The sequence below is a fragment of the Centropristis striata genome, chromosome 23, assembly GCF_030273125.1.
Source record: "Centropristis striata isolate RG_2023a ecotype Rhode Island chromosome 23, C.striata_1.0, whole genome shotgun sequence".
Taxonomy (NCBI): Eukaryota; Metazoa; Chordata; class Actinopteri; order Perciformes; family Serranidae; genus Centropristis; species Centropristis striata.
Window position 1 is genome coordinate 5,243,239 of NC_081539.1, and position 25,696 is coordinate 5,268,934.

Sequence of the window (25,696 nt, forward strand, 5' to 3'; positions counted from 1 at the left end):
ACTCTGAGAAACAGACTTTAATAAAAACAATCCCTCTTGTTCTGAACTATGAGTCTCTTATGTCTTTAAACTGCTGATGTTCAAACTTCATATTATTCTGAGCCGCTTTAGACTCGAGGAACACGTCTCATGTACGTCATAGGTCTCAAACTTGCGGCCCTCGTGACGATATTTTGTGGCCCTCACCTTGATATGAAAGTTTAATGTGAGTTTTATATGAATGGCACTTTACCGTGTTGTGTGTGGAAGGTAATGGGTAATTTTGTGTCCTTTTTGTAATAATTTTGTGTCTTTTCTTAATAATTGTGTGTCTTTTTTTGTAATTCTGTGTCTCTTTAGGTAATTGTGTCTTTTTAAAATAATTTTGTCTTTTTTAATAATTGTGTCTTTTTTTTTGGTCATTTTGTTTCTTTTTTGTGTCGTTTTGTGTCTTTTTTTAAGTAGTTTTGTGTCTTTTTTGGTAATTCTGTGTATTTTTCGGTCATTTTGTCTTTTTAAAGTAATTTAGTGTTTTTTTCAGTCATTTTGTGTCTTTTTTGGTCATTTTGTGTCTTTTTTAAAATAATTTTAAGTCTTTTTTTGGTCATTTTGTTTCTTTTTTAAGTAATCTAGTTTTTTTCTGTCATTTTGTGTATTTTTTGGTAATTTTGTGTCTTTTTTTGGTCATTTTGATACTGCCTCCAGCGGCCCCCAGGTAATTTGAGTTTGAGACCCCTGATGTACGTCAGAGCCAAATCTGATTTAATTGCACACTTACATTTTGGGTTTAATCAATAGACCAACTTTTACTCCTTGGCCAAGTGTAAAAATGTATTTAAATTTGCTAAATTTTCTCTTTTACATGTTCACCAAGATTCTGTATGTGCTCGTTCTTTTTAAAAAAAATGAGGAAAATGAACAATAATGAGCCCTCGATGTGGCTGAGGAGCTGCAGTGTTTCAGGTCTCGTCTTCACCTTTTCTTCAGTAGAGAATCGCAGTATCTGGCGAGCAGTTCAGGAGATTTGCTGGACGACTGAGCCATCCTGGTGACGGCGTTGTTGTTGATGAATCGACCGCATGCCTGCAAAAAGACAGACCGCCGTGTTAGAACCAGAACCGAGTCACAGTCAAGTCCTCAGATGTTTTTGGGCAGATAAGAAGCCGACCTCACGGAGCGATGACTCACCTTATCGAGCGCCGCCACGAAGCCGGCGTCGTTGTTGAAGGCAGACATGACCAAGGCGTTGTACTTCTTATGGACGTCCAGGGTGGTCTGCACGTACACTTTGGGGTCCTGGAAGAAACACGCAAGTCTTTGGTTTTATATGAATAACCTAAATGTATCTATATTAACCCTCTGAAGCCCAACGAGCCGTTTCAGGGTGTTTTTTTTGCTCTTTTTACTTCGTCCTTGTATTTCACTGCAATATATAAAATCTGTATTAAATCTTTAAGTCCTGCAGCTCTGTGGAATCAGCACAATCATGGCAAGAAGTGGGAACACCTCAGACATGTCTTTGTGCAGAATAACACAGTTAGAATGGCAGAAATCAGAAAAAGTTGAATTTCTCTGATCAATAATTGTACATATTCAAGTATTGTCATGTTTCCAGCCTCTCCTGTCCTCTCCTCTCAGCTCTGTGTAAACAGCCTCTCCCGTCCTCTCCTCTCTGCTCTGTGTAAACAGCCTCTCCTGTCCTGTCCTCTCTGCTCTGTATAAACAGCCTCTCCTGTCCTGTCCTCTCCTCTCTGCTCTGTGTAAACAGCCTCTCCTGTCCTCTCCTCTCTGTTCTGTGTAAACAACCACTCCTGTCCTCTCCTCTCTGCTCTGCTCTGTGTAAACAGCCCCTCCTGTCCTCTCAGCTCTGTGTAAACAACCACTCCTGTCCTCTCCTCTCTGCTCTGTGTAAACAGCCCCTCCTGTCCTCTCCTCTCAGCTCTGTGTAAACAGCCCCTCCTGTCCTCTCCTCTCTGCTCTGTGTAAACAGCCTCTCCCGTCCTCTCCTCTCTGTTCTGTGTAAACAACCACTCCTGTCCTCTCCTCTCTGCTCTGCTCTGTGTAAACAGCCCCTCCTGTCCTCTCAGCTCTGTGTAAACAACCACTCCTGTCCTCTCCTCTCTGCTCTGTGTAAACAGCCCCTCCTGTCCTCTCCTCTCAGCTCTGTGTAAACAGCCTCTCCTGTCCTCTCAGCTCTGTGTAAACAACCTCTCCTGTCCTCTCCTCTCAGCTCTGTGTAAACAGCCTCTCCTGTCCTCTCCTCTCTGCTCTGTGTAAACAGACTCTCAGTGAATATTTGTGAGGTGAGAGGTGAAGACGTGGTGCGTACGTTGAGCGCGGCCTCTCCACACTTCTCGATGGCGGCCAGGCCCTGGTTGTGGATGTGAGTCTCTAGTAGTTTCTTCAGTTCGCCCAGACCGTCCGTGATCCGCGACACCAGGTTGTACATCCGGCCCAGGTCTGAGAGGAGACAGAGAGGGAGGACAGCGTTAGCAGCCGGACTCAGGAGTTCACTCAACATCACAAAGACATTTCAGTACAATGTGGTGTCTTTGTTACAATAGAACGTGTTGTAAAATGAAAAATGAAGCCCCAGACTCCTCTGTTGGTATCTGAAGATCAGATTAGATTATCTACAGCCGTCATGAAATTGTTGACGTTTGTTGGTGTTTAAAGTGTCAACACTGGGTAATATTATTTTTTTGTAATTACTTTCAATACAAATTATTATAAATCTACATTCCTCAATGGTGTCTTTCTCGATCCAGACAATATTTGACTGGAATTTCTCCCTTTTCTCCAGAAAATGTAAATATTTCGGGCCATGTGGAGCAGCTAACAACGCTCTGGAGGGAACAATCCTGCACAGAGAAATAATTCTACAAATGTAAATGTAAATATATATATAGATATAGATACAGTCATGGATAAAAATATTAGACCACCCTTATTTTCTTAAATTTCTTTTTCATTTTAATGCCTGGTACAACTAAAGGTACAGGACAAATATAATGATAACAACAAAAATAGCTGATAAAAGTTTTATTTAGGAGCAGATATCTAGACATTTTCCATGGTTTTCTTGATAATTACCAAAATCATTACCAATAAAAACCATGTTAAATGTCTAGATATCAGCTCTTAAATTAAACCCTTATCAGCTGTTTTTGTTGTTATCATGATATTTCTCCAAACAAATGTACCTTTAGTTGTACCAGGCATTAAAATTAACAAGAAACTGAGGAAAACAAGCGTGGTCTAATAATTTTTTCCATGACTGTATATATATATATATATATATATATATACAATTAATTGCACATATGTTCTCCAATTCACTGACACTTTAACATGTTTGCACTACTAATTTTTTAGTTTGGTCTTGGTTGTTTGTATTTTCTATTTTCTATTATTTATTTTTTCTTTATTTTGTTTCATTTTTATTATTCCATGTTTATTACCTTAATCTGTTTTGACTCTGTATTTGTGCTGCTCTAAAACTTGAATTTCCCAATAAAGGAATATCAAATCTTAATATTTTTAGTGCAGCTAAATATTTATCTGCAACTCTGCAGAAATACTGAGTTCAAACAGGATGAATATAGACGTGAAAAAGACGAAGCTGTGTAGCGTTTGTAATTCAAATGTAAAAGTTATGAATGAAGCAATGTAATCAAATCCAACTCTACACAGCAGAATGTTTTTGTTTGTAGGGATTCTGTGTCATTACTAGGGTTGTCAAAAGTATCGATACTCAAAAAAGTATCGATATTAAAACGTTGTATCCGGATACGATACTCATTTTCAAAAGTATCGATAGTTTATTGTTATGTGTGTAAAGCATAGCCAAGGAAGGAAAACTTAAGTTAAGTTATTATTATTACTTTTTTTTTTTATCAAGCTTGCCTCATATTGTGCACAGCATACAACCTCAAAATATTGTTCCAATTGTTATTGTTTGTTGTATTTATTTATTTTTTGCACTACCTCAGATCTGAAGCTTGTTATCATAGTTGCAGTTTCTTTTTGCACAACTGTTTTTTATTATAAATATTTAACCTGTGGTTCTGTTCATTTTTACATGTTGCATTTTTCTTCTTAATAAAAATATTTCTGTTAAATTTTGGGGTCTTTGTTTTTATCCTTGTGGTATCGAAAACGGTATCGAGTATCAAATATTTTCCTGAGTATCGGTATCCAGTTGAAAATTTTAGTATTGTGACAACCCTAGTCATTACCTTAATTTACACCCAAAGTTGTAGCTGATTTTTATACAAAAGTAAAGAATAAACTGATAAAACAGACTCCGGTGTGTAAACGTGTTTGGTCGGGGCCTGATGTTGGTGTTGGTGTTCAGTCGGTGAAATAAAAATCGCAGGTTTTACCTTCGTTCTTGTCGGCGTCCAGGAGGTTCTGAAACTCGGTGTGGAAGATCTCCAGGTGTTTCTCTATGAGGACCTGCTCGCACTTCCTGGCCAGCTCGTCCTGGGTGGATTCATGGAGGTAAACCTGCACACGCCGCTGCTCCTCCAGCAGACGAGCCTCCGCCTGACCACACACACACACAGTCATTTCTTTATTATGGCAACATGGTCGCCTTCACACACAGCTCCACTGTAACCTGGAGGGCGTGGTTTGAAAAGCAACAGAAACAAGCAGCTCTTTCATCCATTCATTCATTCAAGCACTTTTCAAGCACTTTCAAGGTCCATTTTCAATCTTTTCCAGCATCTTACAGCTGTGGTAAATTACATATTTCTTCGAATACACACATACTGAAAATTATTATTTTCACGTTTTTATTTCAGGTTCTCCAACTAATTATATTTCTGTTCTATAGGATTTTGTTATCAAAGAAATGCAGACACAATTTTAAGCACTTTATCCAAAATTCAAGCACTTCACAAACCTTGAAAACACAACATTAAAATTCAAGCATTTTCAAGGGGTTCAGGCACCTGTACGAACCCTGTTCATGAATGTGTTTTACCTTCTTCATGTACTCGGTGACGGGGTTCTGCTGCAGGAACTCTGTGCTCTCGCGTGTGTAGAACCGTTCCGTGTCAGTGAGGAACTGACATTCAAAGTACTCTTTGTACACGGACAGCGTGGGGCCCTTGGCGAAGGCGTCCTCCTCGTTCAGACCCAGCTCCACTGGAGAGACACGGGAACAGGCGTTAATGTGATGCCTTCAGGTAACATGATGCACACTACAGTCATGGAAAAATGATCAGACCAGCCTTGTTTTCTTCATTTTCTTGTTCATTTTAATGCCTGGTACAACTAAAGGTACATTTGTTTGGCAAATATAATGATAACAACAAAAATAGCTCATAAGAGTTTAATTTAGGAGCTGATATCTAGACATTTAACAAGGTTTTATTGATAATAACCAAAATCATTATCATGAAAACCATGGAAAATGTATCTTTTAGCTGTACCAGACATTAAAATTAACAATAAACTGAAGAAAACAAGGCTGGTCTAATCATTTTTTCCATGACTGTATACTATACAAACACATACATAAAGTGTATTTTGATATAAAATATAATATGCACACTGTAAAAAGGCAAATAAATTCAGCAAATGCAGCAAAAGTTATAATAACAGAAAACAACCATAAGTTATTTTACAGATGATTTCTCTAGAATTACAGATAATAAATTTAAATTAAATATCTGTATTTAAAAAATGTATACATCTTTAGAACAACATGTTTTTTTACTTTAATATAATAGTTTTGTATTAAATTTGACTGTAAGAAAACAGAAAGTTGCTGTAGTTTTACTTTCAGCAATATGATGTGCATCTTTTTTTTACATTTTTACATAAAATTCACTTAACATTCAAGAAATCATCAAGACAACCATGTTAAATGTCTAGATATCAGCTCTTAAATTAAACTATTATCAGCTATTTTTGTTGTTATCATTATATTTGTCCAAACAAATGTACCTTTAGTTGTACCAGGCATTAAAATGAACAAGAAAGTGAAAAAACAATGGTCTAATCATTTTTTCCATGTCTGTATATTACACTCACAGTTCCTGATTAAAGCTCTAATTTAAAGTGAATTTCATGCTCAGAGATTCATCAAGACAACGAACTAAATGATACTAAATATTTTCATTTCCTAAGCAAAAGAAAACACCCCCCACAGCTCTATTTGTGCGCTACATTCATACGGAATAAGTCTGTATTTGACTGGAAATCACTGACGTTAGGCATGTGTTGGTGTTTTGCGCGACCGTCCGCCTGGCAGCAGCTGCACAGATTTCTCATTTCATTTATCCTTTATTTATTTCTCGAGGAATCATTGAGGGCAACTCCTCATTTACTATGATGTCGAGAGCACAGAGAAAACACAATGAAGCACTTGAGAAACATTAAAAAAAAGTTACAGTTATTGGTCATCATAGTTTTAGAGTTACACCAAGATATTTTATAGTTTTTGCGTGCCGTTTTAGTTGGTAGGTTTTCTTAATTTCTTGGGATGGGACACAGTTAAAGGTCAGAATCTGTGTCTTATTTACACTTAATTTATATCCTGAGTGGTCACCAAATTCATTTATAAGGTGCATTAATTGAATAAAGTTTGTGTTAGGGCGGTCCAAATATATTAAAATGTCGTCCGCAAATAGACTTATTGTATGTTCCTCTCCTTTAATATTAATTCCTTTTACTTTCTCATTCTGTCTAATTGCCTGTGCTAACGGTTCAATATATAGAGGGAAAAGGAGCGGGGATAAGCACGAGTACCTGTTTCTAGTATTATTGTATCTGTTAGGCTGCCATTAACTTTTATCCTGGCTGTCGGGTTTTGATAAATAGTTTGAACACAATTGATTGAGTCTTTGTTAAATCTGAATCGTTCTAATACCAAATATAGGAAATTCCAATTGACGCTATCAAAAGCTTTTTCAGCATCAAGACTTAATGGTTATCATTAGGGGTGCACTGATCGATCGGCCGGCCAATCGATCGGCACTGATTTCCTTAATTTTGTGGGATCGGCCGATTCTTTTACTTCAAACCGATCTTATCTAGCGATCTTATCTACCTCCGCAAAGGTCTGAAAGTATTTATTTTAAGTTCAATATTTTATTAACTACCTCAGAGCTGATTTCCTTTATTTGTAAAAGAAAAATACTGCTGTGTTATTGTTTTTCAATAGAATAAGATTCAAACATTGAAGGTGTATGCTTCGAGTTATAAAAAAAAAATCTGTATCGGCAAAAATCGGAATCGGCAGGTCAGGCTTTTTAAAAATCGGTGATCGGCCAGAATATTGCAATCAGTGCACCCCTAGTTATCATAGTTTTAAACTGGGTTATAATTGTGTTGAGTTTGAGTGAATGTTGTCAGATGTTCCAGGTCGATTCAGAGAACCTGAAAGCAGTTTTTCAAAATTCTGTATTTGTCCGGGGATAATTGGGATAATAACTATGTGACCAGTTTAATAAAGTGCTGAGGTATGGGGGCGTGTCGCCTATCAAGACTTTATAAATGAAAAGGAACCAGTGCACGTCTCGTCTCACAGATAAAAGGTGTCCATCCCACCTTGTTGTATAGTAGCAATGATGTTCTTGGACCCACAGCTAGACCGTAACCTTTCATTTTAAAGTTGATCAAATGTACCCAAATACAGGTACATCTCAAAAAAATTAGAATATCGTGAAAAAGTTCAATATTTTTTGTCAATTATTTCAGAAAGTGAAACTCATGTATTATATAGATTCATTACATAGAGTGAAATATTTCAAGCCTGTTTTTCTTGTAATTTTGATGATTCTGGCTTAGAGATAATGAAAAAACAAAACTCAGTGTCTCGGTGGTCCTCATTTTCCGATGAAAACACGGGATATATATCGTATATTGATATTCAGCCTAAATATAATTAGGGTATGACTTTTGGTCCATATCGCCCAGCTCTAGTGTGTGATAAATCATTATAACCGTCACCAGCCTGGTCCAGTAGCCTTCTGGCTGCTGCAGTGTTGCCAGGTTTGCTTTAAAAAAAAAAAAAGTATGAATATTGAAAAAAATAAGAAAAACATCAGTTACTGTGACAAACCAGACCAAAATGTTTTTTTTTTTTGGTTTGTTTGATTGGTATTATTTCTAAATTATCAAAACATCATGCAAGCCTTAAAAACTTCAGATGTGAAATACAACATTATATTCATTATATTCCCGTATGAAACAGTTCATGCTAAGATTAGGAGGTTTTAAATAGTTACATTAGAGTTAAGGTGGTTGGTTTTTATTTTCATCCCACGCTTATTTAATCTTATTTTCAGTTCAACAAAGTGACTTCAGATTTCATTGGGAGCTCACACGTCCTTAAAAGGATCAATAACGGTAATATAATTGTAATACTCTCAGTGGAGTCTTGTGTGCTTATAAAGTAAACGGCTGTACTGTATCTAATGTCTGCCAAGAACACGTGCTTGTTTCTGTTGGTTTCTTCACTGTACTGGTTGACCTACCATAAGACTGGACCACACCGCTGATCAGTCTGGTGTTAATGGTCTCCCCATTCCTCTCTCTCTCTATCAGCTTCAGCACAGCGTTTGTTACCTGAAAAACAGAGAGACTTGTTTCACTCACGGTGGACAGAAGAGAGACTGAAACAAAGCAGACGTAATGAGGTTCACGGGTCAGATTAAAGCACATGAATGTAACCGACAACAACAAGAGAACAGTCAACGCTGTTCACTCAATCTCTTTGATCACTGTGCTGTGCCACTTTGTTATTTCTCACTCCACTTCAATGAAAAGAAGCTAAACACACCTGTTTGTTGAGGGGTCGGAATAAACACTCCCTCCAGGTCACAAGTGCCAGCTGGGAGGAAACGGCAACGTGAGAGGAGAGAAGAATGACAGGGTTAACAAAAGGTCAAGACTTCAGGCTGCGTGTTTGCTCCTCAAAGACTTTCCAGGTCGTGCAGGGGGGAATCTTCTGAGGCAGGACACGTGTCAAAGAAAACAAACTGGAAATCAAAGGCTTCATGCTGCACGCTTAAAACCTTTTCACATTCCCATGAAAACACTTTTAAACTGTTGCTGTGTTAACAGAAACACAGATCAGCTGTCAGGGGGAAACAATCCAGAAGACAAATGACCTCCATCGCCCCAGGAATAACTACATCTTCTGTGATTTGTGTAAGAGAGTCATTAACTGATGCACAGATATCGGTCAAAGCATTTCACCAGACAGAATCCTTCAGTTAGACTCAAATAAATGTTTAACATGTAACCCTACAACCTATCTGAGAGTTAAAAAGGCATGTTTTCTTTAGAAGAAAAGCTTCTGTCAGGCTAAAACGACCAAATCTAAACTTAAAAAAAGGGATATTTAATCTAAATCACTTCATTCTACATGTCTCATTAGATGTTTGAACGAACCAGATGTTGCAAAAAATGTTATATTTTGTCCTCCTGAGTGAAACTAGGAAGCCATGAATGACTCAGCTGAGACCAGATTTATGGCGTTACAACTGTGTTGTTCTGCACAAAAGACATGTTTGAGTTCTCCCAACTTCTAGCCATGTTTGTGCTGTTTCCGTAGAGGTACATGACTTAAATATTGCAGTGAAAACAAGGCCAGAATGAGTCAAATGTGAGCAAAGAAGATCCAGAATGTGCTTGGGTTTTATAACTTGTACTAAAAAAAGAGTGATGAGGAGCAACTCTGTTAGCATCTTTCATGGTTTGTAACAACAAAAAAACATGGATTTTAATGTTTCATCACTCAGATAAGAAGCTGAACATACGTGTTTAGCTCCAGAAACACCTTCAGAACTCGCTCGACCTCAACTGCGAGCACAAACATCTGTCACGTAGCGACAGTGAAACAGAGGCAGATGTGGGACGTACCGAGTATATCTCATAGATTCCCTTGCGTCCCTCATCACACTCTCGTCTGACCCAGTGGCGGTTGAGGTAGGCACAGATCCCGTTGAGGACCTTACTGGAGAAACGGTAATCCTCCCACTGCTGGGTGTAAAACTTCAACACACACTCATCCATTAGATCCTCGCCATCCTGGGGTCAGAAAGAAGAGACAGGAGAGGAAGAGAATATTAGTGAAATGGAAAGGAAAGGAATGGAAAGCGTCCATGTGACAGTGATGAGGTCTCACCTTCAGCAGGCTGGTCAGATAGTTCTTCAGGAACTCTTTGAGTCGCTTGTAGAGCTCCAGGCCTACAAACTGAGCCCCGCCAGGAGTGGTGGACTTTTTGGAGGGCTTGGCTGGAGGCACGGAGCCCCGGCCCTGGCTGGACTGGTGGACGCTGGTACAATAGTTATATACATGTCTGAGAGGAGAGTTAAGGAATAAAGGCAGAGACGCTACACATCACAGAGCAACACTGAAGCTAACAGTGTTAACAAACATCAACGAGGTTAAAGAAAGTTTAAATTCATCTCCAAAATACAGCCGACCTTTCCATAAAGTGTGTGTAATCTACTCCTGAAAAGACTGTTACTGTAAATTGCATTTTTCTTTCTCATTTAACATCAATACAGTCATCTTTTATTTAATTTTATTTATATTTTTGCATCTCCTTTATATTCTCTTTCTTATTTTTATTTTAATAAAGTGATTTTACAGCAGTGTCTTTCTCTCCCTTTTTTTCTTAAATATTTAATTATCTCTCATTTAAATGGGCATTAAAACTTACAAACTGAACTGATGCCCTGAACAATTCCATAAACAGTAAAAAAAAAAAAAAGAGTGATTTACAGATTGCAGCTTGTAAAAGCCTAAATTAGTGCTGTTCTTTCTTTCTGCCTGACAGGATAGGATTACAGATCTGAAATTATATGGCTGGGTGCATTTCGTAGTTCGGGGAAATGAGGACATCCTGCAGCGCTGGAAAGGTGTGTTACAGGAAGAGAGAGGTTGTCAGACAACAAAATGTGCCCTCAGAGAAAATCCATCTCCCTGTGGACTTTACACTCACGTCATGCAAACTGGGTATTCTGTTGACTTTGCATGTTTAAAAAGGTGATAAAGTACATCTGGGTAACTTCAGACACATTTTAGATTAAAACCTCTTGAGATCTGTTATTGTGTAGAAGCAAAGTTTTGATTCCTACTTTTAGGACTCTTTTGTTGGAACTCGTTACCTGTTCCAACAGCTATAAAACAGGTTTTGGTCTGACAGCTGGCAAAATGATGGTAAATATATATTTGTGTCAGTGACTAGGTTTACATGCACAGCAATATTCCATTAAACTCCCATTTGAATATTCTGAATTAGACCCCATTCCCGAATGTATCATTTTCTGATTGAGACCTGTGGTATATGTCGATATTAATCAGGTTTTAGGAGAGTGTATAAAGCGCATTTTGAATATGTCTCAATTGGGGTTTTTGCGGTGACATTTGTGCGACACTTTTCAGCCTCTTGCGTGTTTACATTAAGCTCTGTGCGTTGTAAACAAACCATCTAGCAAACAGTTTGCTGTTGAGATGCGTGGCCAAATAAACAAAAGCCAACATTTCTGGTCTTCTCTTGAGAAACAAACCTACTTTTAAACATCAAGAACGACTTGAATATCAGACGACAGAGAGACACGGAGCTGGTCTTCTGTGTAAAATTAGCTCCATTAACCAGCATGTAAGATTAGCAAGTTTGTTTCAGGTTAATGACAATTATCACTGTATCCCTGCTGAGCGACCTCAAGCCGTGTACCTGCAACACGGCAAAGAAAACTATTTGCACCAGACGTGGTTTACATACAGTCACAGAAAAAATTATTAGAGCATTGTTTTCTTCAATTTCTTGTTCATTTTAATGTCTGGTACAACTAAAGGTACATTTGTTTGGACAAATATAATGATAACAACAAAAATAGCTGAAAAGAGTTTAATTTAAGAGCTGATATATAGACATTTTCCACTGTTTTCTTGATAAAAACTAAAATCATTATCAAGAAAACCATGGAAAATGTCTAGATACCAGCTCTTAAATTAACCTCTTATGAGCCATTTTTGTTGTTGAAAATCAGGGTGGTCTCATCATTTTTTTCCATGACTGTAGTTACATGTGTTCGTCTGTGGATTTTCTGATTGCTGGTTCCGATCGGTGAGAAACAGATTTAAACTATGAAAACAATCCTATTTTGACACAAAAAAGCTGAGCGGTTAATCAGTGAATGCATGGCTGCATTTAAGGTGGACCATTAGAGGAATATTCATTTTTGTTAGCTCTGTAAAAAGCTTAGTAGGAATATCTTTTTCGGAATATGTACAAAAACCTGAAATATTTTGTGCATGTAAAAAGCCTCTGTTAGGAAGAAAATAACTGAAACTTGAAGATGCTTCAGCTATTAGGAGAAAATAAACATACATTTGGTGAATAATACAGCATCATATGAGATCAGCTGTGGATCATACAATTGTGAAACGCCACGAATGACCTATTCAAATAGCTTGTTTTGACTGACTCACTATAACTGATCACAATTGGTGAATAAAAATCGATTCTAAAGGAGAAAAAAAATCTCAGTGTGACTGCTCCTTATGTCGGCTACTGAGGCTCCTTCAGTGCTGTGGTGATGGCTGGATTTCTATTTAATTGTTTGTTTTAACTGTGTTGTAACTTGTCTCTTTTTATGCTGCTTTCTTGGCCAGGTCTCTCTTGGAAAAGAGATTTTTTTTTTTTCATCTCAATGAGACTTTTACCTGGTTAAATAAAAGGATATATATAAAAAAACTAATATATTTACTATTTTTTAAGACAACTGCAACATAAAAACCTGTGACTTCTTCTTCTCGTCAATTTAACAAAATCATTGCCAATAATTTTCTTTAGGCAACTTATTAATTAAGCAAGTAATGATTCCGCCCAACACTGAAACTCTAATCACAGCTCCTGAGCATCAACCTCCCCCGGCCTGACAGGATACGTGTAGAGTTCCATGTAGCGTGACTTGGCCATGCTTTGCCGTGTGTACACCTGCTGGATTCCAGCCCGCAGGTCGTCCCATATCTGGTCCAGGCCTATCTGTTTCAGTCCGTGGGGGTTCTGGGTTCTGTTCGACGACATCGTAGAGCCCCTCGTCCTCTCCTCTCCCGACCAAACAATGCCCTCCCTTTCCTGCTCCGGTGGGCGTTCTCCCCCCGGCTCCTCTCCTCGGTTGGTTTCTGTCCTGGCTCGCTCTGCTCTCAGAGTGCGCAGTCCATCTGGCGGCGGCGGCGGCGGCGCTTCGGGATGCTAGTCGTCAGCTGTGAGGCGGGATGCAGTCCCACTCTGCACGCCTGGTGGCGCTGTCTGCCACTCCTCCACCTAAGAGCTTTGGCACTTCTCACCAGATGACCTGACGGAACAAGGTAAAGGAAAATACAGTTTGATTAACAATCTGTGTTACTGCAAGGAAACAAGCAACATCAAATTATGAATAGGGCTGGGCGATATGGACCAAAAGTCTTATCTCGATATATTTAGGCTGAATATTGATATACGATACATATCCCGATATTTTTAGTGCAAAGTGAGAGCAAATGTTCAGTCAAAGTCAAATATAACATGTCACAAGTTGTTTTATTAAAACTTTTTTTTTAAGTAACCATAAATACAGTATAACAACAGGAGTACCTTTCAAAAAAAGTCAAAGCTCCATAAAGTGCACATTTAAATAAAAAAATATCTTAAATAAAAATAGCCTATGAAATAAAAGAGGTCAATCTTTTTCTGAAATAAATATATTTATATAAGAAAAGAATAACAAACATTACAAAATAACTAGATATGACAAACCCCAGTAAGGGCAGCATTTATATATAAGGAAAGAAAAAAAACTTCGATATATCGATATGGTCTCATTTCATATCACATTTAAAAATATACCGATATATATCTTTTATATGGATATATCGCCCAGCCCTAATTATGAACAGTTAATCTCAGGATTCATTTCAAATCCCTGAATTAAAAATCAATTAGAGAAGCCTTAGTTTCCTCAGTACTGTGTCACTTGTTAGCCAGGTCAATGATAAGGTCTTATCTGCTGACACCTGGCTCTGATCCCTGTAGACACGGTGCTGACCAGACCCTGACGTCACAGCTAATAACAGATTAGTCCACTTCAACGCCTCTCTGATTTCCTCCACCAGTTCAGTCAAGACGCTTCCCAGTCTAAATCTGTCCACCAGGTTCCTTTTCTACATTTGGACAGAGTACCCGAGTACATGAGAGTACCTCAAAAATACAAAGAATCTAATTTTTGGCAATCAATCTACTCAACATGAGGCCAGCTAGTGACTGTCCCAAGAGTAAATGCAGCTGGTTTAACGGTGGCACCGAGGACGGTCCGAGGAGGCCACATTATTCAGGCTAACTGACAGACCCGAAGCTGTAATTTCATCCCAACAGTCAGGACAAGAGGAGAAGGTAAATGAACGCCAGTGTCAGCAGCATCGACATCTTTTAAGCCACCGAGAGAGAGTGGGAAGAGCAGACACACAGTCAGAGTGACAACAGAGACAGAAAAGACTTTTCACACCAGGCCTGAATATTTGTACAAACTGTTTGCACATACAGCACCAATAAAATGATCGCCAAACAATAAAATGTTCATAAAAAAAAGTCCAAAGTACCAGAGTGGAAGCAATTAGGCTTTTGGACAGTGATCAAAAGGAGGAAAAAACTCTTTAATATGCATGTAAAATGTTGTCTGGTCTAAATTAAGTAGCAGACTGAGTGAAAGAAGGGTTTGTGTCGACTAATGCCCAGGGCAAGTTACTGTTTTTACTTAAGTCTTGGGAGTTTTACATGCAGGAGTGGGACAAAATACACAGGAATATTTTCTATTAATTTGTCTTGCAGTAAGTTATCGATAGACTTGCACCAAATATTCATATTTTATTCAAACATGCCGGTGATCTTAACATGAATTGGCACATCGGACTCACCTAAAGCATTAAATCAGGCAAATATTTCTGGTTTTATCAAAGAAACAGTCTTCAGGCTCTTTAAACCGTCAGAGGGTGACATGCAGTGCTCCCAATAAAAATTCACATAAATACTAAACTGGAGTGTGAATAAACTGATAGGACCTGCCGCTTTGTTTTGATGATCAGTGACGATCTTGCAGCTCTTTTAAAAAGGCCTTGCACTCAAGTAAACATCAAATCCCAATAAGTACACGCATAATTCAGTCATTAGTCATTTCTAAAGCAGAAAATTCAAAAACATTTTCTTTTGAAATGCAAGGAATATTTCCTTTTATTTTAAAATGAAATATCATTGGACTGTTATTCAGAACATGCTGTTCAAAGCTGTCAACTTATTACAAGAGACTAAACCATTAATGATTCATCAAAAAACAACTGTCAGATTAACTGATAACTAAATTTATCAGAGAGTTAACCGAATGTAAATCAACTAATTCTGCCATGACAAAAAACAGTCAAAAATGTGATCATTCCGGCAGCATTTTTCTCTGCATGAAAACAAAAGGATGGAAAATTTTCTGATTCAACTTATAAGATGGACGTTAATATTTAAGGGCTCGTACTGTGTTTAGAACAGGCAGGTACCAAACAGGGATATGACACTGTTGTTACACATCGCATAACTTAACGGAAAGTTCATATTGAACATCATTTAAAAAGAGAAAACAGAGGCTGTGTTGTGTAAATGCAGCCCAAAAGCAGCAGAGAGACTGAAGGGAGGGTGTCTGGGTACAAACTGCTGTGTACATGTAGGCAGAGATGCTATATTTAGAAGGACCAGGCATGCAGCGCTGCCTGTCTCTGGCCGTTCACAGCTATTAGGGCCAGAGACTCAGGACGTGACCCAAGTGCAATAGACTGTTAGTGGAAGAGGGGAGGAAGCTGAGTGACCTGCTCTGTTTACTTCCTGTCCCTGTTGACGCCGGATAATGAATGAACACTTGACGTCGGAGCCGCTTCAATGACATGGCAGCTCCCAAAATCTGCTGCTGCTGCTTTAGAACAGACGTGGGAAGACAAAATGCTGACATTTCGGTCTTTAAACTAAGCAGAAATTTTTGTTTAGTTGTTGAACTATTTTTTTTAGATATTCATATGATTCAAAATAAGGAAAAACATACACACAAACTACATATACAGAAAAATAAATCTTATTTTTCATGCACAATTAACTAGTTTACTAATAAAAAAGTAAAAACATTTGTCTTGTATTTTCTTTCTTTGTATCTAAAATGTATGATCTGTTTCTTTGAAGCACATGGAGTCTGCAACTGTCGTTAAATTGGTTGTTTTGTCTCATCAACAGTCCAAATTTACTTGCGTACAGCAAAGAAAAACTGCAACTTGATTCTATTATTTTTGTTTAACAATCAACCATTTTCATTTCAGTTCTTGTTTTTACCACACCTGTATAATTCAGCAAATATAGAGCACAACATGGGCAGGTGTCACTATTAAACCTAAATATCACAACAGAAAAAGTATATGACTGAATCAAATTAACATAAAATTTGATTAAAAAAAAATAAAATAAAACTATACAAAATTCATATTCAAGATTTGTTTATTTGGGACATATTTAGGCCTGCTAATAACAATTATTTTCATCATGAAATATATGTTGATTATTGGTTGTCAGTAAAATGTCAGAAAATGTTTTTGTTGGGACCAAACTTTCCAAACAAGCAAAAATATTCAATCTGCAAAGAGTTACAGAGAAAAGCAACAAATCTTCACACATTGGGATTTTGGGAATTGGGTTGGGACGCTGTGTAACACATAAATACAGTGATGGAAAAAATTATTAAATCCCCTGGTTTTCTTCAGTTTATTGTTCATGTTGAATGCCTGGTAGAACGAAAGGTACATTTGTTTGGACAAATATAATGATAACAACAAAAATAGCTCATAAGAGTTTAATTGAAGAGCTGATATCTAGACATTTTACATGGTTTTACTGATGCTGATTATGGTTATTATCAAGAAAACCATGGAAAATGTCTAGATATCAGCTCTGAAATTAAACTCTTATCTGCCATTTTTTCCATGACTGTATATAAACAGAATGCACCAAATTTAGAGTGTATATTTATTTTTTTCAAAAATAGATCTTACACTTCTAGTTCTCCAAGCAACGCTATGGGCAAGATGATCCAGAGGAGCACTGAGGCAGAGGGAAAGCAGTGACACAGCAGGAAGCTCCAGGCACATCAAGACTTGGATTGGGCCTTCATCAGTCTAAAGCTGCCGTCCTCTCCACGCCCAACCTCCGCCCCCAGCATCCCAGCATCCCTTCCCCCCGCTCCCACAGACTGACCACAGCACTGCAGCTGCTGTCTGCTGCCATCAGCTGCAACTACAACCAATTGAAAATCTATGTTCCTGCTTCACCTGCTGCAACGGTCACAATCAGAAACATCTTGAGGCTTAAAAGAAATCTGCCACTTTTTATCCAGAGATAAGATTCCCAAATGTGATTACAACCAGTGGTTCTTTGTGATCTGTAACATCTACGCATGTTTCACCGCAATGGAAAGCAACTCTGTGAAAGGGAACTATTTTTGTTGGATATAAATTGACAGAATGTATTGCTATAAACAATAATATTGTAATTCTAAGACCAATTTATGCCACTGCACCCTTTCAAGGAGCAATGAACTTTTAATTCTTAAGAATATTCTCAGATGAATGTGAAATAAATATTAAAATCTTCTAAATAAATAAAAGAACATAGCAGAAATTCTGTTTTATTTCTGTTATATGGGCTTAGGCACTGCTTTGAGGTCTTATAATAGTTGGTAAAACCTGCTGTTTGTCAAACATCATGGTGGCTAAAGTTTTGGTGACATTAAGTAAATAAACCTGCATATAGAGGATACAATATTATACCGAATCTTTGGACGACACAAAATTTGCTGATCTCACAATGTTTGCTATGATACAATTTTGATTTGATTAAATGGGGTTTATAATATGATTTGACGCTGTTATTACTGAGCTCTTGCAGACAGTTAAATGAAATTAATGCTGTTGTTCAGTATAAAATGGGGATTTCAAGATAAAAATTAGTCTTAAAAGTAACAATGTTTTCACTTTGCATCAATAATAATGGATGGTTGACCATTAAATCGATAAATCGATCAAGATCAATGGATCGTTACAACCCTCGTTGATAGCTTCCAATATTTAAGACTGTCCGTATCCATCAAACAACAGAACACAGTGATTTTTTTAGGTGGATAAATTATATTTTACAGATAAACGTCTTACAAACACATTCATGCAGGTTGTAGGCAGCTGGTGGGCAGAGCTGTGTGAAGTTCAACATCTCAAATAAAGATGTCTCAAGTCATGAGTGAAAAGGCTAACGTTAGCATGCACACTGACTTATCTGTAAACCTTTTCCTCCTGTCCTCCTGTTTTGTTTTCACATCATTACATTTCAATGTTGGATAAAAGTCTAATCTGAGCTAACTTTTAAATGTAAACAAGATTATTTTTAAATCTTTTTCCAGCAATCTCAGGTGTTAATTAAAGTACCCTAAACTCAACAGCACGGGCTCATACAGGATGAGGATGCTGGTCAGCTCGGTGCAGACTCTGGACCCGTTTCAGCCTTTGCTTCTCTTCATCAGATCCTCGCTAAACTCTGAAAAGGCAGCCCTTACCTACCTGAGGTGCTCCGGCAGTTGCCATGGCAACTGGGGCAGACAATACCTCAGAGTAGCCATTCGACTACGGAAACGGTAGAGCGTTCATTCTCTGTGTCTCCTGTGTGTCTATTCACCGGCGGTGAAGAAAGGTGCCCTTCACAGCAGCACTGGGGTCAGATTTCAGATTCCCACACCATTAGGTATTAGATACGCGTCTCTCTACAGTATCTGACCTATAATCAGCTCCACCGCTACGTGACCAGGAGTCACAGGATGTCGAGGACAGCTTGGTGAGTTGCAACAGTTTCTAGAAAGCTTGTTGTGAAAGAGGAATCCCAAGCCTGGTTGTCAACAACGGCGCCGTGGCTGGCACGTTCCTCTTTAACACGCAGCACGAAGGCAGCAAAGTTCAAAGGTCATGACTCGTTTCAGGGAACAGCTAGCCTATATGTGTCTGTCAAGTGGGCATGTTTATATTTATGATGGTGTCACTTATGCTGCATTCACATGGATTCAGGCAGATGGACAACACCTTTTTAACATGGTTTTCTTGATATATCCGCCATATTCATACCGTTTATTTCAGAGCTGATATCTAGCCATTTTCCATGGTTTTCTTGATAATAACCAAAATCATTATCAAGAAAACCATGAAAAATGTCTAGATATCAGCTCTTAAATTAAACTCTTATGAGCTATTACTCGTGTCACTAGAGCGATGTCTGTGCACTTCGCCAAAGATCTGAGATTCAAATGTACCCTGGGCAAGCCAAATTAGACATGTCACAACCTCAAAACCCAATCAAAAGCCATAAAAGAAAACAGAAAACTCCCACAGAGTGGATTTGTTAGTACAGAGAACGAAACCACACATCAACATGGCCCTAATATTATTGTGCATCACAAGCTATAGGCTAAAAGATGCAAATTACACTTATTATTCTGATAAGTCTGCTAGTCGGAATCTTAAGTTTCCTCTAGTGAGGAAAAAAGACCAGTGGCCGACACTTCCTCTGCAGCCTGCAGACTGGGATCCACTGCTGTTTGACCAGTCAACCCAGTACAAGCAGTGATGGTGGGCACGGTGGAGGGCAGATCCAGGAATTCTCAATAGGGAAGAAAGAGTAAATCTGTGCCCTGAACCTTCTCAAGGTTTGTTTTTTGTTTGTGGGAAAACAAAATATAAATCTAAAAATATTAATGATAAAGTATTTTCACATAGTTTAAAATGTGTCTGGTGGGGACTTTAAATATGTCAATTTTGTGTATACTTTATGTGATTATTCTGAATTCTTTCTGTAATATCTCACAATTTCACGCTCATAATTCCAGATGTTGTTGGACCAAAATGATTAGCTCATGTTGTTCACATCACACATGTTTCCTCCTTGTGTGAGGGAATAACGTATCGTCCAGTTATAACTAACATCACGGAGGACAGCAAAAAGTAAAAATATTTTAACTCCTGACAGCAGTACAGTCTATGGATGCCAGTATTCTCTGCTGGCCTCATAAGCAAGCTGAGTGGTTTAATCAATTTTTCAAGCAAAAATGCCCCCCAAAATGATCAGCAACCCTATTTGAAACGCATCAGTATCTGAGCTGAATTACAGCTCAATTTTTAATGTCATTACAGAATTCAGTGTCATCAGTTACAGCGAGCCGCCAACTCTTTTAGCTCCATCCTTGGTTTTGACTATATATTCAAAATATGGATGTTACTTATATCTCCTGAGGGCATCACAGTCACCATTATCAAGATGTTTTTTAAACTGTATTGTAAGGAAAAGAAAAGAAAAAAAACCTAAATATGCCTGATTACAAACACAGCCTGTAGCACTGAAAATTATTGGCGCCACCAAAAACAAACCAGCATCATTAAAAATAACTCTTCACGGAGGGATGGGAGAGACTAACTGGGAAACAGAGAGGGGAAACCAGCGCACCGTCACGTTGGTAAAAACCTGCCGTCAGCTCTCAGCAGCTGCAAACAAATTAAAACTTGCTCCAACAAACTGCTTAGTGTGCAATGCAAATTAATGTCTTTAAGTTTAAATTAAAATGGCCCAGAAATTAAAATTCTTACCCTGCTATCTACTGTCCACACGGCAACAAGATGACTTCAATGTCCCCAGATTTTCAGGTCAGGACTTCTACGTGACGATGACTGGTTTGTCTGCCAAAGTTGCTGGCAGACAAACCAAACCTCACCTACATTCAGCTGATGGTTTCTACTCTCCTAAACTGAATATGTCTTTACTGGCCTAGTAGTGCACTAGGTATTACCACAACTCAGGAACCAGGGAGTGTCTGTATGGGAAGGATGCAGGGAGTGTTGGTGGAGAGAGAGAGAGACAGTGAGCAGTGCTCGTGGGAAAAAAAGCTCAGCCTGGTAAATCTGATTACCCTGGTCACCGTGTGTCCTGGCCAGACTCAACAACCTAATACCCTACATTTAACACAAACAATAACACAGCGAAATGCACACAAACCTTTCCTAAAATGTGAGTTTGGTGACCAAAACATCAAACTGTGAGGGTGAGTCATGAGGAGCAATAAAGCCCAATCTGAATCACAGTGATGAGCACTTCTTGAACATGCTTGTACGGTGCGTGCGTGCTCGTGTTTGTATGCAAACCGATCATGTGCCGGGTGAGGCAGCGAGGGAGGACATTTCATTAGTGTAAGCAGCTTTTGATTTCTGTTGCTCTGCTCAGCATTCAGAAGAGCAGCCAAGCAGAGACTCTCGGCCCCTTTGGATTGACTTTACAATCACTGCCCTCGGCGCCGTCACTTCACAGCACCGTGTACATATTAAGCAGACAGACCTGGATGGGTCAGACCAGGTAAAGGAGGAGGTAGGACAGCTCCATCATGGGATGGCTCGAAATCTTCAGGAGCAAAGTGATGTCACTGCATGTTTTGAACACAATATCAACAAGCTCATCATTCTACCTTGTTTAAATACTGCTGATTCGGCAATAGTGCTGCCCCAGAAGGAGCACTAGTTATTTAACGCTGCCAAACACTAACGCCGACTGATGCATGCCTGCATAATGTTGAGCAGAGAAAGCATCCGTCTACTTGACTCGGCATGTGAGTGAGCCGTTGCGAAAGGGCATATCAGGTGCAACATGTGCTCCATGTAGTATAAACACCACTCGAGGGAATTTAATGGAGGTTTCCCCACTACATTAAATATGAAAGTGCAACATTCCTCCTAAAGCCAGCATACCAGGGATCTTCAAATGAACTCGTAGACATCTCCAGAACCTATCTAAACTATCAAGAAAAACAACTAAACTAACTAAAAAGACAACTAGCCATGCAGTATTTTGTATTTTTGTTATTTTATGCTTTAACACATGCATGCTGTTCCTTGAACATAAACATCTATGCAAGAATGGACAAGTCTGCAGCTGTTTTATAATGGTATGTATGCAAAAGTATCATCCTACAGCAGATGTTCATCACTACTCTAAGCACCAACAAACCCCCAAGCTATAGCCTGTACAAACACCAGTGTTCCCCCTATATTTATACGCCTGTGCTGCACTGACCACAGCAACCTCGCTTCTTCATGCAGGCATTGAGCTGCACACAGGGAGCACAGGAGAGGAAGGTTAGGGAAGATAATGTTGTCAGTGCCAGAAACAAAGAAGCAAAAGTAATGTAGTCCCCGTGTGTTTTATGCATAATGACTACTATGACAAAGTTTAAATATAAAAAATAGCCAAAATGCTACATTACTTGTCAGCTGGTCACATGGTAACTAACACACTAGTCATCATTTTGTTTCAATAGAAACTCGACTCCTAGTGTTCTTCACCACTGTTGGAAGCAGGATATAATGGGGGGTAAACCATATTTAAAACTGACATATTTTCTTTTTCAATATGTGGTGGATCAAATTAATGCCAATGTGAAGAGTGGTTCAAGTGAATTTAAAAAAAAATAACTGATAAATGTAACTATTTGGAAAAGTCAAAAAGTGCTAAATTCAAGAACACACAGATTCTGCCCTAAAAAGTTTTATTCTAAGGGGTTAAGACGTGTCTACTTATGTACAATAAAGCCTCATATCTCATTATAAACACATAGCTCCTTCACACAGAAGCAAACTCAACTGACATGGTCAAATAGAAAAACTGGATAACAGCTAGTCCACATTTAGACCCTGTAAAGACCATAAAATAACTAAATATTTTAAACCTATGACTGACTTTCAGTTCAAATACACAAAATATCCTCGAATTTGCAGCATTATCATAGAAATGAAGGAATGAACAAAGTATCAATATCGGGCTACATCAGAAAAAAAACAATACCATACAGGTTTAGTATCATTACATTACTACTGTCTGTCTGTAAATAATGTATATAAAAAGAGCATTTCTTTTCATCTTCTTTCAGCTATGCCTTTCTGAAAAGTTTCACTAGTGTTTGCACTAAGCTTCTTCCATAAATCGTATCTGCCAATGACACTCAGAAAAAAAGTGATTTAAACTTCTTTCAACTTTAAAAAGCAGTGCATACTAAATATAGCCATCGTGTATTGTCTGTACCATTGAATCTTACATTATTAACATCCTTTAAGCTTTAAAAGGCTCTACAAATGTTTAAAGTAGCTGCACACTGTCAAGACAAACATCTATGCCAACTATAAGTGTTTTGTTTTGTTTTCTATTAAAGGAAAATACTCTTCACTACCAAGAAAAAGCAACCAACAGAGGGGTCCTGATCATTCAAGAGAAACAAAATAAAATACAACCCATCACTGAGTCGTTTCCTAATATCTCCAGTCTTGGAAAATGACTGAAATCATTATGGCTCTTCCCTTGAGTTTGGGAGCCCTGAGCTGGCTTCAAAACAATCAGCTCTTCCACAGATGCATATTTATATTCAACTTACTTGCAGTGCAAATAGAGCATAATGAAATGTGGCAGCTGTTCAGCACTACATCGCTGAAGACATATTATTGAAAACAACTGGTGTAAAAAAAAAAAACATCACCCTACACAAAACGTGCGGGGCTCCTACATTAAAACTTTCCATGACGATCCCATCAATGTTACGCATTAACAAACTTCCCTTACAATAAAAACAGTAATGGATATGATTAGAGCTGCAACAATTTATCGATTAATCGAACAATAACTGATTATTCATTTAATCGTCAACTATTTTGATAATCGAATAATTGGTTTGAGCAGTTTTTTAAAGACAAAAGTCCAAATTCTCTGATTTCAGCTTCTTCAATGTGAATATTTCTGGTTTCTTTGTTCCTTTGTGACAATAAACTGAATATCTCTTTGGTTTGTGGACAAAACAAGAGATTTGAGGATGTCATCTTGTGTTTTGGGAAACACTGATTGATATTTTTCTACATTTTATTGACCAAACAGCTTATCGATTGATCGTTTAAATAATCGACAGATTAATCAATAATGAAAATAATTGTTAGTTGCAGCCCTAGATATGATTTTAAAACAACCAGTTGGGTTTGTTTTATTCCTTTAAAAATCAAAGAGATGAAACAGTCACCAATCAGCATTTTCCACCAGCCTGATCATTGGATCTTATCAACAACTTGTCTCCATTTTTTATTTCCTATTTCCCCTAACATCTCGAGGCCTAGAAAGTGCCACAGACCAGGTATTTTCCAGGTAAACCAGGAGTGTGTGAGCTCCGTGTCAGGTTCAAAATCACTTCCCTTCGCTCCTCCACAGCAGCAGAAGGCCGATCTGTTTGGTTCAATCAAAAACTATAACAGCTTCGGCTAAAATTAGGACCCTGTAACCACCTCAATAAACACGGCCATGCTGCACATTAACCACTTTTAAAAATATTTGTTCAGCAGATTTTGGTTCAAATTTGTCAACTTCCTATGCATTAATTTCTGTCTGTTTAGCATCTTTCAGTCTGTCCTTACATCACATGCATGGCTCCTTTTTCTCCACACAAACTTGGCTATCAGTCAGATTTTTCATATTAATTCATTAAAGTATAAAACTGCCGAAAACACCGAAAATACAAACAAAAGACACAGGTGTCATTTTTTAAACCATTTTTACACACAAAAACAGTAGAAAAAAATAATAAATAATAAAACTACAAAACAGTCTATTGGCATGTAAATTAAAAATAATAATAGTTTTCATTGTAGAAAGAAAATTCTCATTTTAAAAATGGTCTAGAAACATAAATGTCACACTGTGAAAGCTCCTATGATTGCACTTTAACTGGCTTTCTCTGCTTGTCTACATATCATATATAAATAAAGTTATCACTGTAAATAAAACGTGTATTTTCAATAAATAGATGGACTCCAGAGGGTTAAAATAAAATGAAAAATCTGACTGATAGCCAAGTTTGTGTGGAGAAAAAGGAGCCATGCATGTGATGTAAGGACAGACTGAAAGATGATAAACAGAGACAGAAATTAATGCATAAAAAAGTTGACAAATTTGAACCAAAATCTCCTGGACTTGAGAGGTTTAAACCAACACTGAGCTGCGAACGGAGTCAAACACTGCTACGCAACACTGCTAGCTAGCATTAGCTTCTCGATTAGCCACTTAGCTTGTAAGCAACGTTAGCTTGGCTGTGTGGCGCTTGGGAGGGCTAGCTTCAAATCAAAATACAATCTCTTTTTGGGCCGTGTTCGTCTCTTGATTTTACATAAATGTATTCTTTGGAGCATATTTCAGATAGCTGCTGCCCTGGCCGAGCTAACCGCAGTGGCTAGGACGCACTAACTAGCCCGTGTTGTTGGGTAAAATGGCAGCCTAGCTCCTCAATAATGAGTCAGGGAAACAGCTCGCTAACGGGTTAGCATTAGCATTAGCATTAGCTAAACCAGCTAGCTCCTGGCTACATTGACTGTCATGGAGGAAGATAATAAACGCCAGCAGCCTCAAAGCTCCGACGGGACTTCTTACCATGTTAAGGCCGTCGCTGTCACTTTCTAGCCGCTGTGTGTGTGTGATATCTGGGCCCAGGGTCGCCGTCTGTCGCCTCCCTCTGTCTGTTTCTGTCCGTTGCTAACTGACCGACCGACCGCACAAAGATCAGCTCAGCAGCCACCGAATCATGC

The 25,696-nt window shown here is 38.3% G+C and overlaps 1 protein-coding gene across 1 annotated transcript in view; it reads right to left on the minus strand.

The window, feature by feature from the left end:
• Positions 1-25,696, minus strand: part of LOC131961900 (cullin-1) — a 35,110-nt gene extending 9,414 nt beyond the window's left edge. The window contains exons 1-11 of the mRNA XM_059326821.1: positions 25,542-25,696; positions 12,901-13,311; positions 10,127-10,301; positions 9,862-10,029; positions 8,777-8,827; positions 8,472-8,562; positions 4,970-5,133; positions 4,365-4,527; positions 2,309-2,439; positions 1,168-1,275; positions 956-1,062 (exon numbers count right to left, since the gene is read on the minus strand). Of these exons, the coding sequence (XP_059182804.1) occupies positions 956-1,062; positions 1,168-1,275; positions 2,309-2,439; positions 4,365-4,527; positions 4,970-5,133; positions 8,472-8,562; positions 8,777-8,827; positions 9,862-10,029; positions 10,127-10,301; positions 12,901-13,040 (1,298 nt within the window). The 5' untranslated portion in view covers positions 13,041-13,311; positions 25,542-25,696. The remainder of the gene's footprint in view (positions 1-955; positions 1,063-1,167; positions 1,276-2,308; positions 2,440-4,364; positions 4,528-4,969; positions 5,134-8,471; positions 8,563-8,776; positions 8,828-9,861; positions 10,030-10,126; positions 10,302-12,900; positions 13,312-25,541) is intronic.